The sequence below is a fragment of the Anopheles arabiensis genome, chromosome 2 (assembly GCF_016920715.1).
Source record: "Anopheles arabiensis isolate DONGOLA chromosome 2, AaraD3, whole genome shotgun sequence".
Classification (NCBI taxonomy): domain Eukaryota; kingdom Metazoa; phylum Arthropoda; class Insecta; order Diptera; family Culicidae; genus Anopheles; species Anopheles arabiensis.
Window position 1 is genome coordinate 57,321 of NC_053517.1, and position 16,169 is coordinate 73,489.

The following is a 16,169-nucleotide window of genomic DNA, read 5'->3' on the forward strand; positions in this document are numbered from 1 at the left end:
AACAGCTGTGTATTTCAATAAATCAAGAACAAATAGACAATACTTCTGAACTAAAATATTTAGGGGTTATAATTGACAATAAATTAACCTTTGGGCCCCACATAGATAATGTCATAGCGAAAGTAGCAAAAAAAAAGTGGTGTCATTAGCAGGCTTAGCAAAAATTTAAACTTTTTTGGTAAACTGCAACTTTACAAGTCGCTTATTTCACCACATTTGGAATTTTGTGCTTCTATTCTTTTTCTTGGCAATAAAACACAGATACAAAGATTACAACGTATCCAAAACAAAATTATGAGGGAGATTTTGGGTCTTGGTTCAAGAACTTCTTCTAACGTTATGCTTGACATCCTGCAATGGATGTCAGTAAAACAAAGAATAATATATCAAACAATGATTTTCATACATAAAATATTGAATGGAATATTACCAAGATATCTCGGGGAACAAATAGTTCTAGGAACGGATGTCCATCGTTACCCTACTCGTAGATCAAATGAACCGAGAACACCAAGCTACCTTTCATTAAGAGCTCAGAACTACAAGAATTTACAAGTAAATTTGGATTTTTGCGGTTAGCAATACGTAGTATGATTGGACCCAAACGCCTTTTTTTATGACGATGCCGAAACTGACTCCGTTTGGTAGCCGATTCTAATTTATGAGCCATTTCCGATTCAAGAGCCAACTTCGATTCCGGAACCGATTCCTATTTCGGAGCCGATTCCGGAGTCGATTCCGGAACCGATTCCTATTTCGGAGCCGATTCCGGAATCAATACTGGAGTCGATTCCGGAGTCGATTCCGATTCCGGAGCCGATTCCGGAATCGATTCCGGAAACTGATTCCGGACCTACTATCCAGAATCGATTCCAGAAAACTGCGGAGCTAGCCGGAATCGATTCCGATAAAAACTTCATTTTTCCCATCACTAGTAGTATAGTGTAATGTAGAATGTATACTTCTAGAAGTGCTTGCTTGTTTGTATTGTGTAATAGTGTTTAATCATAACCGCATTTATCTACTTGATGATGATGGTGTATTTTTTAATTTGTTTTTGTGAAACAAATATATCTTCAAATCAAATATCTTATATTATGAAAAAATAAGATAATTTAGAATAAAATTTAAAAAATAATGTGAGTCTTCAAAGATTCGAGGCACGCGCGCGTATAGTGGACTTTGGGGTTTAGACTCACTGGTTGTAAGATGATAGGACTTAGCGGCACCTTATCGGATTCATTAGTGGGTCGAAAACATTCAATCATCCACTCGAGTGTTATGTAGAAATATTACTTTCATTTTTATACCTAAATATCTTTAAGATAATTTCGTCCTTCTCGAACCTTTGAAGGGGAAAGTGGAGGGACCATCATCATCATCATCGTGCAAACTATGGGCTTCACTAACTGCTGAGATCCAGAAGACTTCGAGCCCGCACGAAATGTGAGATATATCAGACATTGAGTCACCTGGTGGTCCTCTATGGACACAAGTCTTGGACCATCCAAGCAGAGGATACAAAAGCTCTGGGCGTGTTTGAGCAACGCATTCTCCAGACCATCTTTGGTGGCGTGTTCGAGCATGGAGCGTGGAGGAGAAGGATGAACCACGCGCCTTAGCAAGCTCGTGGTTTCATCCTTCTCCTACACACTCCATGCTCGAACACACCGCCAACGGCGAACCGAACATCCTGACGGTGGCGAAGGCTGGCAGGATACGATAGCTGGGGCATATCATGAGGATGTCGGACTCACGCCCCATCAAGAAGGTGTTCGATAGCGACCCCCCGTTCAGCACGAGGCGCAGGGGAGCACAGCGAACTCGATGGTTGGATCAGGTGAAGCGAGACCTGGCGGAGATCGGGTGTCTACATGGATGGGAGGCTGCAGCCAGGGACCGAGCATACTGGAGAATGATTGTGAACCGGACGATGTCACATTGACGTGCTCTATCGTGAGAAATTTAAAAAATCATGAATCGTCATAGCTTAATCAATATTACATATTTGCAAAACAATACAGAGTTTTCCAGGAGTTCTCATAGCTGTGCGACACTTTATTGACTCTTTCTTATGCGAAATGAACTTATTGTAATGTTAATTGGACTCTCTAGTACCCTTGTTGGACAAATCCAATAGTAATTCCCAACGAGCCTGACCAAAAAGGGTGCCGTAGCGTTCAATTTCTAACGTATGAAGTTCACTTCCAATGGGAAAGAGTCTAGGAAGTGTCCGACAAGTATGATAACCCCTGGAAAACCCTGTAATGTTAATCAGAACATATTGAAACAAATGGATTGAATGTTTAATTATGGGAAAGTTTATATAAGAACACGATTGTGTGCAAATATTTAGCGTTTGCATATGTGTTACACGAGTTTATCAAACATGTAGATCCATTATACGTCGAAGAAAAGTAATTATGTATACCGGTTTCCTCTGGCGTGTATAACATCACCCATGTATAACATCATCCAGAAAATGTCCTTCAGCTTAAATGAACTATAAACTATAAAAACAAAAAACTAATAGAAGCAATATTTTGGCTCTGCAGCTCATAAAATGAGTACTTGAAAGACCATTTTTAAAGTTGAAAATTTGCAAAGTTGTTAAAGTTGATTACAAGCAATAGAATTATTTTACTTGATTACTTTCAAACTATATTGCCACATCAAAGCCTGTTTCCTATAATTGTTGTTGTTGTTGCCAGAAATGTTGTAGAATGTGTTTCGATATAGCTGGATTTACACTGTGAAGTAATCACACATGCGCACTCTGCAGAAGAATTCCAGTAATATGTGTGTAACGTTTAATGCCGTTACATTGCGTACCAGCATATTACTAATAAGGAAAGTCTGATCGCAAATTTGAGAAGGATGAACCTTTTTTTTTGTTTTTGTACACGTAACTTGTCTGTTCGAGCACGAATGTTACCAATGTAGGATAAATTAGAGCAATGTAAACAAAATATAGTGGTGATAGTTTATCGATCCAGGTTGCAAATTTCAGGAATAACAATATATCACACACACACACATAAAACACACACAAGCATATACATACATATATATATATATATGCATATATATATATATATATATATATATATATATATATATATATATATATATATATATATATATATATACATATATATATATATGTATGTATGTATATATGTATATGTGTATTGAACTTCTACATAAAACAAAGTGAAATCTGTTCATTGTCCTTCAACAGGTATGCACAACACATATGCAACGATATACCGGTACAATGAGTGCGAGTACGTACCATCTGTTAGTATGACTTGATTATTTCTCTTGATAGTTTTAGTGAGCTTTGAGACCTTTTGCATGTGTTTGAGAATTTCTAACGAATGTGTTAGTGCGCATGCTCAGATTACCTTCAAATGTGTGGGTAAAAGAGGCTTCTCATTGTCAGAAACTCAAGTTTGCACTCATTTTCATCTAAGAATTACATTACACGAAATGATACAAACCGGTCAATATCCACGTGCTGCCCAAATAGCAAATCTATAAGCCACAATCTAAAAGTTAGTGTGTTATTATGATGTAAAGTTAAGTGTTATTGTGGAATTGCATTACTGCAAAGTTTTTGTAAAAAAGTTGTATTATTCAACAATCTGGGTTATGAACAATTTACAGATTTGCTAGTTGCATTTTGTACACCACTCAAAGAGATGAATATACAGGTGTATCGTAATGAATAGGAACAAATTAATGGTAAGATAGTATAAACAAAGCATTGATTCTGACTTAAACTCTGCAAACATTAAACTGTTGAATCAATTGAATATGACGATATGTTTTATTTTACGATGCGATGTGATTTTTACACAAAGTATAAGGTAATTACGTATCACGACAATATTACCTGCGTTGTATCTAGTAGTTGCGCAATGATTTCTTTGTGGTTTGGTAACTCCGGTTGATTTATTTTATGTATATTATTGACTAGCGAACTCCTTTACAATGCTTTTCGAACTCAAATCAAATGTATTTTATATTATCCGAGCAGTGACTTCCTGGTTAATTTAATTTCAATTTCGAACAGTTTTCATATGTAAATAAACTTTAAAATAAATGTAAATTTCGAACAGTTTTCCGCGTAAATAAAACATTTATTAAATGGATAATATGTTTGTAGTAATGTTCGTTTATTTTCCGAGACTCATAGCTGGATGTGTTATGTGAGCTTTATTGTTGGTATGACTCTTATTCTATGGCTGCTATATAGTTTTACTGAATTACAGCCTATCATGTGAGATGTGTGTCATGTGTGTGAAGTATAAGCTGTGCATAATTTCGTTTATTAAATTAGAATTCTGCATTAAATCATTCAATGTTTGAAATATTTACATGGTATTATGGGTACAACAAGCAATGGGTTTGTTACAAAACATTGATGCGAGTAAAGCACTTTTCTTTTTAATTTTTATCAAGATTTTATATCTACATCCAGATAATATAAACAGTTACCAGGCACTAGGTTCACTCATAGGCCGGCAATATGTGTTCATTAAAAGTGTGGGTTTTGTTTTTTTTTTTTTAATATTTATCAATGTTCTGTAGTAACCTCCTAACTATTGTGCAGGCCTCCAAACTTTTGACCGTTAGATTCCAAACGATGAATACGAAGGAAAGGATGGATTTTATAGGTTCATAAATCTAGCAGTTTATTGCTTTTTCAAAAAGGGCACAAACGGCATAACAATCTAAAGCCTCCCGTCGAAATATAAATTGAAGCATATTTATTACAATTTTGTTCTTTTCCAGGGAAATTTTAACATTCTGGAACATTCTCTTTATAGATACAGAGACCCATCGGTAGTATTGTAATCAACAACGTTCCAATATCGATCTGTTGTTATTTCCTTTTGCGAATTCGATATTCTAAATAAATGTGGGTTTGATTTATTGGATTATTGGTGATAAATGTAACCTGTTCTACAGATGTTATTGATAGCGTTACGGTAGTAATAAGCATCACTCTGATTGATGCTTTTGGGTAAATAACATACCTTTTTTTTAAGAGCATTCAATGAATTTAAGTGAATTATTCCTTTAGAGCTAAGTCCAAAATCTTTCAAGTTTCTGAAAATAGTCTGAGAAATCCTCATGGTAGAAGTTTTGAAAATACAGCAACTATTAAAAAACCGGCACATAAGAGTTCAACACCTGTCAAAAAGTCGTGTACTGTAATAAGATTTTTTCACTTGTTTTGTATTAAAAAGTCGTGCATACTGTAGAAACATGAACAAAAAGAGCGGCTTACCATCTCGCTGTCGACAAACAATCCATCTAAAAGAATATAAAAGCTGTTGGACACATAGAAAGCTGCCCAGAAGATATGCTTTACACATTTAATCAATAAACTTGCCTGAATGTAAAATGTAACTATCTTGGCATCGTTAAAATTTATGTAGAGTTTTGGTTTTATAATATTTGGAATTCATTATTGCAATTAAATAATTTACATTTTTTGTGTTTTTGTCTTGTTTCAGTTTAGATCGTCAATATTCAAAACAACAATGTCGGGGAAAACGAGGTACTGAACTACAAACACGTCTGCATGGAAGCCATTTAACTGAACTAATTCCAGTGCAGTTTCATTCCCTAAGTAACGCATCTGCATTATCAGAATTGAAAAAAAGTATTGAGTGTTAAAGGAAGATATTTAAAAACATCCGGTTCTACAGCATTTACTTGGTTTGAGTCATCCAACAAAAAAGCCTTTTTACACAAAAACAATCGATTGACAACGTTGAATCCATACAACCTTCCAACCACGTGTTTAAAAACTAGAATAAACAGGAACCATGCTATACCCAGCAACATACATTGCAACGTGCCGGCCACTGCAGCTGCACCATTGCATTCAATCTACAGTAAACTTGCAACAAAACCGGCTTCACGAATAAAATCGGACTGTCTTGAGGTTGTTCAACAACTAGATATTACTCGGGAGTCTCTATGTGATCATAATAGACCGAACAGTACGCGTTTGCATTTTAAGGCAAGTAGTATACAAACTATATTGAAATATTATCAGAGTAACGGTATTCTGTGGCACATCAACTACATACAGCGTTGCTTGTCAGTAGACCAAAAGAAACACAATATATCTCTAGTATCAGATATTGAACCATTTTCAATATCAAAAACATCAAAGTAGTAATATTTACCAGCAAGGTAAAACTAAAAAAAATATACTTCGAGTATTATGAACACATTTTCGATTGCAGTAATAAACGAAGCAAAACGAGACAAGATCAACGCATTGTTAGATGATTTTCGTCAAATAAAACTGGAACCGAGTAATGAATCTGAGCCGTCACGATGTGCGCCAAAAATCATTCTTACGGACTTTTCCAGCAATAATATAGATCATATAAAAAATAGTGAACAATATGTAAAGAACAAATTATTTGAAGACAAATCGGAGACAAATAATAATGACCAAGGAACAGACTTTTCCTCAATTCATTATTGTGCTAATGAATGTGTTCGAAAGGATAGCCGTAAAAGAAATGTGAATAGCAATAACAGTGAGGGACATAATTTTCTTTCGATTCCTGAGTTATATTACAGCGAAAAAAGTGTATCTAAATCGAACATTTGTGATTGCTACCGCAGTGAAGCTAGACCACCGTGACGTTGAAAATTTTAACTTTGAATACTTTGCGTAAGTAAGTGTATCCATATGTGATAATAAATGTGCGTAAAATACTTCATTCCCTCAGGAGATCGTATAGCATGGTTTCAATTATGGATGTAAAATCGGAAAGACAGGCCTGTGATAATCGTGTAATAGTATCGCAAAGTGCGGTAAGCCAAAAGTCGATTGATCTAGATATCTCGCTTAGACCAATCATCTCACCGACAGAAGATCGTGATACAGGTAGTTTGGCGTCGAATAATCCAAATACTAACGTGAAACAGTCACAGCAGCCTTGTTCATCTTCAGTGTCATCTATAGCGACTGGATCCGATTCGTACAACCATGATATTACCGATACAGATTTGGCAAAAAAAAGTATGAAATTAAATTTGGTGAGCTCATCTAATAATAATAAGTTTGCAGAAAGCAGTATTCATCACGGATCAATCAAGGCAGAATCTTCAGATACCAGTGCAGGAGCTAGCACCAGTAGCGTTGTTACAACTACCACAGCTATCATCATGAAGCATCGCAAACTGAAAGACCGCTCGTTAAGCGATGAAATAGGATCTCCTAAATCACCTGCGGCAACAACAGGTACGATGTTTGAACTAAACCTATATCAATAATGATAACAGTGTGTATCATAATATTTTAACATGTATAAAGAACCTAAACTGTTTTTGTATCTGATTACCTGAATACAGTTTTGGTCACACGGTCTTTCTCGTCATGTAATTGTGTCGTGGAAATAGTAGTAGAGCAAACGGCTTAGTTTTACATTTTGCTATTTTTATATACAACACCAAATCTATACGAACTACACATTTATAATTGTCTTTAATTAAACCCTTTTCAACATCAAAAGAGCCTTAAATTTAGTTATACCAGATTTTTATATGTATTTATGTATGTATTAGTGAAATCTAGAGAATCAATGAATGAGCTGATTTTTCTTTTTATTCTTTTTATTATACTCTTACATGCCCTTTAGGTATGGGCATCACTGATTGCGCATTAATGTATGCCCCTACAATATCACCATCCATTCATTTAGAAGTAGTCGACGATCGGAAAGCACTAAGAGATGCTCTGTATCAAGGAATATTTCATCGACATCGGCGAACTATATTTGCCGTGGGAAGCTTTCTACGCATGTTGAAAAGTCGAAATTCTTCATACAATACAATCCGCAGTTCCTCCGAGGGAGAGGACGATACAAAATGATCGAGCATCAGATAAATTGTTATCTAAAAAATATAGTAGGGATTCGATAAATGTCTAGATAGAATTTTCTAGTCATTACATCTAAAATATATGTCATTTTAAAACATTATAATTTATAAACATAAACCAAAAATTTAAAGTTTATCCCACCGAAACAAATTTAGGTGTGTTAAAAAATTGTATTAATCCATTTAATTAATTTATAATAATATTACATAAATCAGAATATGCTCAATTTATCTCATTATTTTACAGCTTTAAATAGTGTGTTAATGAACTTTATTTACAAAATGGTGAAGAACAAGAGCTTTGTTCATAGGATCATTTGCAATCGAATTATTTAATGGGTTGTTGATACTCTACAGCTTTTTTTAACTCTAGAGCGAATAAAACGACCAATATAACCCCGGTGATACATAACATCAACAGTAACTATCTGCCATTAAATGTTAAATGAAATGCGTAGAATTTCTTTATTTGGATTACGCTTTTTTTTATATTTATTGCATATAGACATTTCTGGCAATTAAGGTTATCGTTATACGAGATCTAATTTACACCTCTTTCAAATAAAATAAAATTATATCAATTTTATGACAGATATAGTGTTATAGCATTTGTCATAGCTTAATATTCATATTCTCTATTCCTCGCTCGTTCCGTTCGTTGAATTTTTATTAATTATTCTGTACCTTTGCCACAACAAACCATAGATGGAGTTCACGTTTATTTTATCAATTACTTCGTCAACAGCTATGCACATAAAATATTTAACAATTAAATATTTTTTTGTGATCCCGTTTATATGATTTGACAAACTACGTCTTTTTCTTATTCATAGTTCATATCACTATATTAAAACATATATAGCTATCTACATACACATCATCACAAAGTTTCTCGAGTTTTTATTACTATTCCCAGGGGTTTGAAAATTTTCCCAACAAAATGTTTCTGTTCTTGAAATTAATGGCTTGATAACTGTTCTGGCACGGAATTATAAATTTAATTATGTTGGACGGAGAAATTGTTAAAACAGTGTATAGTGCTATTTTTAAAGTAGTTTATCAGATGATTTGAAAGCAATGTGCTAGATAATTTATTCATTCAATTCAAAACAGGCATCGCATGGTTTAATATTGCCATCGATTAATATTCATAATATTTATCCAAAGGTTTACTGCCAATTGAAACAATCATGTTGAAGCGAGCAAAGTTAACAAGGAAATGAGTAGAATTTTATTACTAAACCACTAATACAACCAATGAACGAAAAAAAAGTAAGGACTGATATGTTGGTTAAAGCTTTTAGGTCACTCGTAGGATGAAGTAAAACATGCGTAAAACAAGTCCTTTGAACATTAGATAATAGAAAAAACCCCATTTTCAAATCATTCCAATATTAGTGAGAGAAAATAAATATTAGCTAATACCCGCCCCATAGTATTGAGTATTGACGCTCTGTTCAAAATGTTGTGCAAAAAAGCGAACAAAAAAGATGGCCAGGCATGGCCCGGTGTTCCAGAATTTTATACAAAGATCCATCAAGCGAATAACAATGGCTAAGTCGAAACGGAAAAAGTAGAGTATAACAACCATATATTTTCCGGAATGAAATAATTGAACGCATTTTTAAATGATATCCAAAGAGCTGCAGTTTTAAACTTAGCAAAACGAAAAATCAGATACGATATTACTAAGGTATTCATTTCATCCATATACTTACAATGAGATAACAGTGTAGAAAACTGCATGTATAGATTTGTGAATAAAAGCACGATGATGAAAATGTAGTTAGCGAAAAACTGTTATACAAAAAATAAAATACACACATGCATTATTGATCCTATTACCATGAGAACTAAAGATGAGTGTTGTGTTAAGGTATAACTTTTTTTATTTATTTCGAGCAAATATTATCTTTACGAATTACAGTCTTTCCCAGAGATACGTGACACTCGAGCTACGCGAGTTTTTAATTTTGACTTATTTACGATATACGTGTACAATTTTCTCTAACGATTCTCAAATGTAAAAATAAATTGCTTTTTTACTCAAAGTTTGAAAGTACTGTAACGACAGAGATAACAAAATTTTCTACATGATTTGTATTCAATTAGAAATTAATTAACACATTTAAGTAATAACATTAATAAATTTTATAATGTATTTATCAGCCATATTTTGTCTGAAAAAAACGTGATGTTGAATTACACAAAAAAAAGAGTTTCGTGAATGTTTGAGGAACACATTATTCGCTCAATTCGGGGAATGGCTGTATTACAAACAATTGGCATAACGTTGGCACTTCTGATGCTAATTCTTAGTAATGTATCAGAATGATCAAAAATTTATTACAGGTATACATACTCTTCCTGTACAATTTATGAACTAATGGAGAGACGGTGGCTTGATGGTATGAGTGAGTATGTTATTGTTGAGCAACATGCATTTGCACTACTTTGTGGTGTGGTAAACTGCTGAATGTGTTCTATAACTGTCCTGAACTTATTTTGATGCTAAAAGAAGGTAAAATCTTGACTTCAATCGTCGCTCGCAGATGGTATGTTGTTATGTTGGTGAAACGGTACAGTATAAAAGCATCCTTCGACCTGTCAAAGGATTTATTTGACGTTATTTGACGTTCTACTGTTTTTACACGGACATTCGAAATACGCGGTGCTGGCAAAAATTTGCTACAATCGTACAACGATAATGATGTGACATTCATATCAAAAACCTTGATTGGATTTTTTTTCAATTGAATTAATGGTATTGCCGCTTGGCCTCCGTCGTGCACCGATCTTTGCGGCTGGTCCTGGCGATGCCGTCGGCTTCTGTGCGGCAAATGTTTGTCCTCTACCTTCCCGTGTTGTCGAAAGGGATGGACGAAGTGAAGCCGCCGACCACGGAGACCTCCCGCAGTGTCTTCAGCGACAGAGATTAGCGCCTTACAGCTGCTTTCCAGCTAGCTTGCAGGGGCCTATGCGGACGTAAGAGGAATCCTGCCAATGTCTAACACCTTGGTCAGATGACACGAGGTGACAAGACGGGTAGAACAGGAGAAGATGGTGAACACGCCTTATCGCCAAGTAGTGTCCAGTCGAGATAACCTTGGGTAAGGTCTCGAAGGGAGTACGAAGCATGCGTGGATTGAATCTACTTTCGGAATCGGAAATAAATCGCTTGCACATATTTCTCCTTTTTTGCTACTGATTATTTTATTTCATCGAACTGATTGCAATCGATAACGAGGTTTTTCTGGGAAAATATAATATTTACATCCTTAACTGAAGTCCTTTTCTATGATTTCTAAGATTCGTGTGCGCAACTTCTCCGACTTGCGCATGCCACCGCGCAGCGCTTTTAAAAGCATTCTGCTTTGAACCGGTTTTTAATTGTTTAATTGTGTATTACTCGTTCAATGGATAACAATGGATCCGTGTGAATGTTCTTAAGTCTAATATTAGTTTAAAATAAGTAGTAAGATCATCTCAATAATTCGCTTCTAAGGCAGTTTTTAAAGGATTGCACTGAGGTTCCAAAATCAAACAAATGACGAACTTCGTTAAACACCCTAATCATGGAGTCGAGGGGATCTCTAGATCCATATCCAGTTCGACTACGGTTCAGGGCAAGTAACGGACGTGAGCGAAGCTGAACAGCAGGCGCGTAAAAGTTTAACTGCTGAAGTAGGGATGGGCAGTCGATGTTACTTTGCAGTAAACCAGCCACAAATAGTTGTTGTGTGGTACGGCGTCGGATGTGGAGCGGAAGCAGTCCGAGGAGCAGAAGTCGCGTTTCATAAGGTGGTAACTGACTGCCAGGTGGCCAAGGTAACAAGCGTGTTGCGTATCGGGATAAGGGACGCTGTATCGATTCCATTCTCTCAGAAAGTCTTTGGGTTGAGGGCTTCCAGACGACACAGGCGTATTCGAGTACCGGGCGGATAATACCACAGTATAACGCTTTGATGCAGACTGGGTCTTTGAAATCTCTTGTTATCCGAAACAACATGCCAAGCAATTGATTACCTCGGGTAATCACCTCCTCTGTTTGCTGGTCAAATGACAGCTTTGAATCAAGTATGACTCCGAGATCCTTTATAGCATTAGTGCGTTCTATTGGTAAACCGTTAACTGTGTAGCTGGTGTTCTTAATTTCTCGTGCTCGTGTGAATGAAATGACTCGGCATTTTTCAATGCAGAGGCTCAGGCGGTTTCGATTGCACCATTGGTGAAAATCGAGAAGGTATTGTTGTAGCTCGGAGTGGTCTGTGTAATTTTTTATCGTCATGTAGATTTTAATGTCATCTGCATACATTAAATGATTCGCTGCTGGTACTACATACGATAGGTCGTTGATGAACAGTACGAACAGTAGTGGACCCAGGTTGCTACCTTGTGGCACACCAGATGATGCAATGAAAGACCTTGAATGGCACCGTTGGAAAGATACAGCATACGATCGATTGACAAGGTACGATTCTAACCAGCATATTAAATTTCGCCCAAGTCCCAACTTATTCATCTTGGCTAAAAGGATGTTGTGATCGATGCTATCAAAAGCAGCCTTTAAAAAAGGTTTTGTCGGCTTAGTAGTAGTGGTACTACTAGGCTCCACCTAGGCTCATCGGCACTCACGTCGCGTGAGCGGCAGGTATACAAGATACACGCTATGCAAAGTGCCCCTCTAAATGATCTAAGCTTTAGTGCCTTGTAATATTTTCGAGTTTCATTTTTGTTCATGAATAGTTGTTAAACCTATAGTTATTGATTAAAATAATATTCTACTAATGAATAATCCATTCATTCAAAGTGAACTGTTCGTAAAACCATTGAATTTTGTAATTTTTATATGAATTTGACATTTCTTGGACCATTATCCATGGAAATAGATTAACCGGAAACCGACCGATCCCGAGCTACCCGGATAATCGACGTTCTACTGTACCTTGCATCGGATGCGATCTTATCAGACTGATACGTCAAAATTATATACGGGATTTGAAGATAGCATCGTAGCTAAAATAATTATGTAAACTATTAAACTCATCCAAATCATCGAGATAACAGTTACAGTATACGCTCGGCAATCCGCACCTTTTTAATCCGCACAGTCGATAATCCGCACCTCGATAATCCAATAATCCGCACCTCGAAAAAGCAGTGAACTATGATTTAAAAAAATAATATTAATGATGTCAAAACGTCATTCGATAATCAGCACTCAATTAAGTGCGGATTACCGATGGTATACTGTACCAGCACTTCCGATAAAAGCGCACTGACACCAACCATAAATAAATAGGGTTTCGAATGTTCACTAAATTGATTCTATAATTCATTCAGCAAATATCGCATTGGATCTGAGCTGATTACTTATAAAAACTACAAAAAAAAAAATAAACAATACAATTCTAAGACGCATAACATCGGTTAACCCAGAAGAGAGGAGTAAATTGAAGAGCTATGTTGCTCTTGGCATTTAAATTTCCGTTTTTATTTAACCCAATTAGGTAATTTGCCTTCCAGAACGGTTGCTAACAGTATAGCACCTTTTGTCTGATATTATCAGCTACTTGGTTCCCTCCTAAATAAAAAAACAGCTAAATACTTGTGACCAATAGTACACTTTATGTATTAGTAAGTAGCTATTGCTTTCCAAACGGTTGTATATGGCACTGTAACGGGCAATGGTACAGTGTATTGGAAGTGTGAGAGCGTACGCTATTTAATTTATGCAATATATTCAAGAGGTTGAAACTAAGACAAGCCCTCAATGCATGACCACGACAAAGAGAGTTTTTTTTGTTTTAAATTAAGCGTTACGTTCGTTATTTTTATGCTACTGGTTGGAACAGTTGATTGCCTTGTTGTAGACTTGCGATTCATTCTTAATTGAACATTTGGTCATTCAACAACTAGATCGTGAAAAGAGCGTTTAGGCTAACAGTTGTATTATCAATACTGCAGATTGCCGATTAGTTTCGTGAGCATACAAAAGATATGCTGTAGTTATAAAACCGTTTAAGAACAATCGGATACGTTGTCGTAAATTGTAAATAAAAAAGCTTGCAGTGCGACATCATTTTGTTATGTAATAAATAGGTTATATACATCGTGCATAGAGTACACGAGCACAAGTTGGCCGTTTCTGCATGATTTCAAGGTTGGATACTTTTAACCTTATTGACTTTTGTCACAACTATGGCGTTGGTGCTGCGAAATATTTATCAAACATTTAATTACTTTTTCACCGAATACAAAGGTATGTAATCCTTCCGTTTTGTTAAAAAAACGTCTAACGATTCTGCGCATTGTTATATTTCATTTGTATGTGAATTTCAGATCCTCGAATCGAAAATTATCCCTTGTTAGGATCACCATGGCCAATCGTAATGATAATAATATTATACCTAAAGTTCGTCAATGATTGGGGTCGCCGATTGATGAAATATCAGACTCCATATGATCTCACTATAGTTATGAATATATACAATCTGATACAGATATTTTTGAACCTTTACATTGGCATCGTAGGTGGTTTAAATTCTTATTTTGATCCTGACTATAGCTGGAGCTGTGAAACGATCAATCAAAAAGACAACCCAGTGAGGCGTAAACTTATATTCATCACGTATCTTTATTTCATTTCAAAAATTATCGACCTTCTAGATACGGTAAGATTTTCATAACATTTAATGCCATTTTTTGAATTTTGTTGTTTTTTTCTTCAACTTTTTTTTCCTACATTTCAGGTATTTTTCATATTGCGGAAAAAGTATAATCAAATTACTTTTCTTCATACGTATCATCATGCTGGAATGGTAGCTGCTACGTATATTTTTACAAAATTTTTAGCAGGTATATATGTTGTTATGGTTAATCAGTCACAACCATTTAAAGTAAACGGCATACTTAAAATAAAATATACATAAAATTGACTGATCTAACATCTTGTATCACAGGAAGTCACGCAACACTTCTAGGACTTATAAATAGTTTTGTGCATGTCATCATGTATTTTTACTATTTCCTTACATCGTTTAAGCCTGAATTGAAAAAATCAATTTGGTGGAAACGGCATATAACGCAAGTCCAGCTGGTAGTATAGCAATTATGTGATTTTATAAAACTACACCAATTTTAAAATATTTTCATTACGTATTACAGATCCAGTTTACTATTCTTATGCTACATTTTGGAGTTCCTTTGGTAGGAGGATATTGTGATTTCCCAAAAACTCTCCTGTTCATTGGTTTTACACAAAATATGTTCATGTTCACATTGTTTGCCGATTTTTACATCAAGACATACATTAAAAAGAAGTAACATAGGTTAAAAAATAAAATAACCATATTCTAAAATAAGTCTTATTAATTATTTGTGCCCATACTCTTTATTTGTAACAGTAACTATTTAAATTTGTATGTATGTATGTACAGTGTTTCAAATTTCAAATATTACACTGTATGTGTTGTTAAAAACGTACTCGAAGAATAGAAGGTTGTATATTGGTTGATACTCAATAAGCCTCGAAGTCCCATGTAGGCCAGTAAGGCCACGTTCGTCGTTACGCGAATAAGAAGAAGAGAAGATATATTAGAATTGCTTGCCGTGACTAGAGTAACGGCTATGTGTTTCAATTTTGTTTAAAAGTATATTAGAATTAGAAAGAGAAGATATATTAGAATTGCTTGCCGTGACTAGAGTAACGGCTATGTGTTCCAATTTTGTTAAAAAGTTTTAAATAATCGAACTACTTTTAATTTGGTAATAGTTTGTATAAATAATTACTCTTTTTGTCTATTGATTTTTAAATTTACTATTTTAGATGCTAATATCGTTGATGACAATGAAATTATACATAACGGAAAGAAATTAAATGAAAATTCTGTGAATTGGCCTAACATAAAGGAGATACGTAGTTATGTATGTAGAAGTAGAGCAAATATATCAATTTGTGCATAACATAGGTTTTATTTTTTATACCAAGAACAAGTAAGCAGGAAAATTTCACAAATAGATATGAAACAATTTAAAATTGAACAATTTAAAATTCAAAACACACAACAAATGCTTACAAAGTGAGGTTTCAGAATTTGAACTAAAAAAATTGCAGCATTGCACCAAAAGTGTATAAACCGAGATGAACCAAAAGATACATCAAATGTATTGGTAACGTTGATTTGACTGATCAACATTATTATATCAATTGTTTCCTCTTGTATGATAAAAAACGGCGATGGATTGTT

At 35.0% G+C, this 16,169-nt stretch overlaps 2 protein-coding genes across 8 annotated transcripts; both read left to right on the forward strand.

The window, feature by feature from the left end:
• Nucleotides 1-3,454: 3,454 nt before the first annotated feature.
• LOC120894400 lies at nucleotides 3,455-11,892 on the forward strand. Of its 7 annotated transcripts, none has more exons than XM_040296939.1 (4): nucleotides 3,455-3,581; nucleotides 3,670-3,747; nucleotides 5,529-7,282; nucleotides 7,680-11,892. In XM_040296939.1, the coding sequence occupies exons 3-4, from the start codon at nucleotides 6,781-6,783 to the stop codon at nucleotides 7,910-7,912; spliced, it is 735 nt and encodes a 244-aa protein (XP_040152873.1). In that variant the 5' UTR covers nucleotides 3,455-3,581; nucleotides 3,670-3,747; nucleotides 5,529-6,780; the 3' UTR covers nucleotides 7,913-11,892. The 7 variants fall into 7 exon arrangements, with proteins under 7 accessions (XP_040152873.1, XP_040152875.1, XP_040152872.1 ...); XM_040296941.1 differs by having other exon boundaries at nucleotides 5,534-7,282; XM_040296938.1 differs by having other exon boundaries at nucleotides 3,465-3,747; nucleotides 5,529-6,709; nucleotides 6,768-7,282.
• Nucleotides 11,893-12,738: 846 nt separating this feature from the next.
• Nucleotides 12,739-15,735, forward strand: LOC120894399 (elongation of very long chain fatty acids protein 4-like). The gene is made up of 5 exons (XM_040296936.1): nucleotides 12,739-14,182; nucleotides 14,263-14,594; nucleotides 14,673-14,778; nucleotides 14,883-15,019; nucleotides 15,088-15,735. Exons 1-5 carry the CDS (start codon nucleotides 14,122-14,124, stop codon nucleotides 15,244-15,246), a joined length of 795 nt encoding a protein of 264 aa, XP_040152870.1. The 5' UTR covers nucleotides 12,739-14,121; the 3' UTR covers nucleotides 15,247-15,735.
• Nucleotides 15,736-16,169: the final 434 nt, after the last annotated feature.

Bases quoted from the DNA above. Each gene is read 5' to 3' on its own strand.
- LOC120894399 (XM_040296936.1), top strand. From the start codon at position 14,122: ATGGCGTTGGTGCTGCGAAATATTTATCAAACATTTAATTACTTTTTC. The intron at 14,183-14,262 runs GTATGTAATCCT...TGTGAATTTCAG, and splicing joins CTTTTTCACCGAATACAAAG to ATCCTCGAATCGAAAATTAT. The intron at 14,779-14,882 runs GTATATATGTTG...CTTGTATCACAG, and splicing joins TTTTACAAAATTTTTAGCAG to GAAGTCACGCAACACTTCTA.
- LOC120894400 (XM_040296939.1), top strand. From the start codon at position 6,781: ATGGTTTCAATTATGGATGTAAAATCGGAAAGACAGGCCTGTGATAAT. The intron at 7,283-7,679 runs GTACGATGTTTG...CATGCCCTTTAG, and splicing joins ATCACCTGCGGCAACAACAG to GTATGGGCATCACTGATTGC.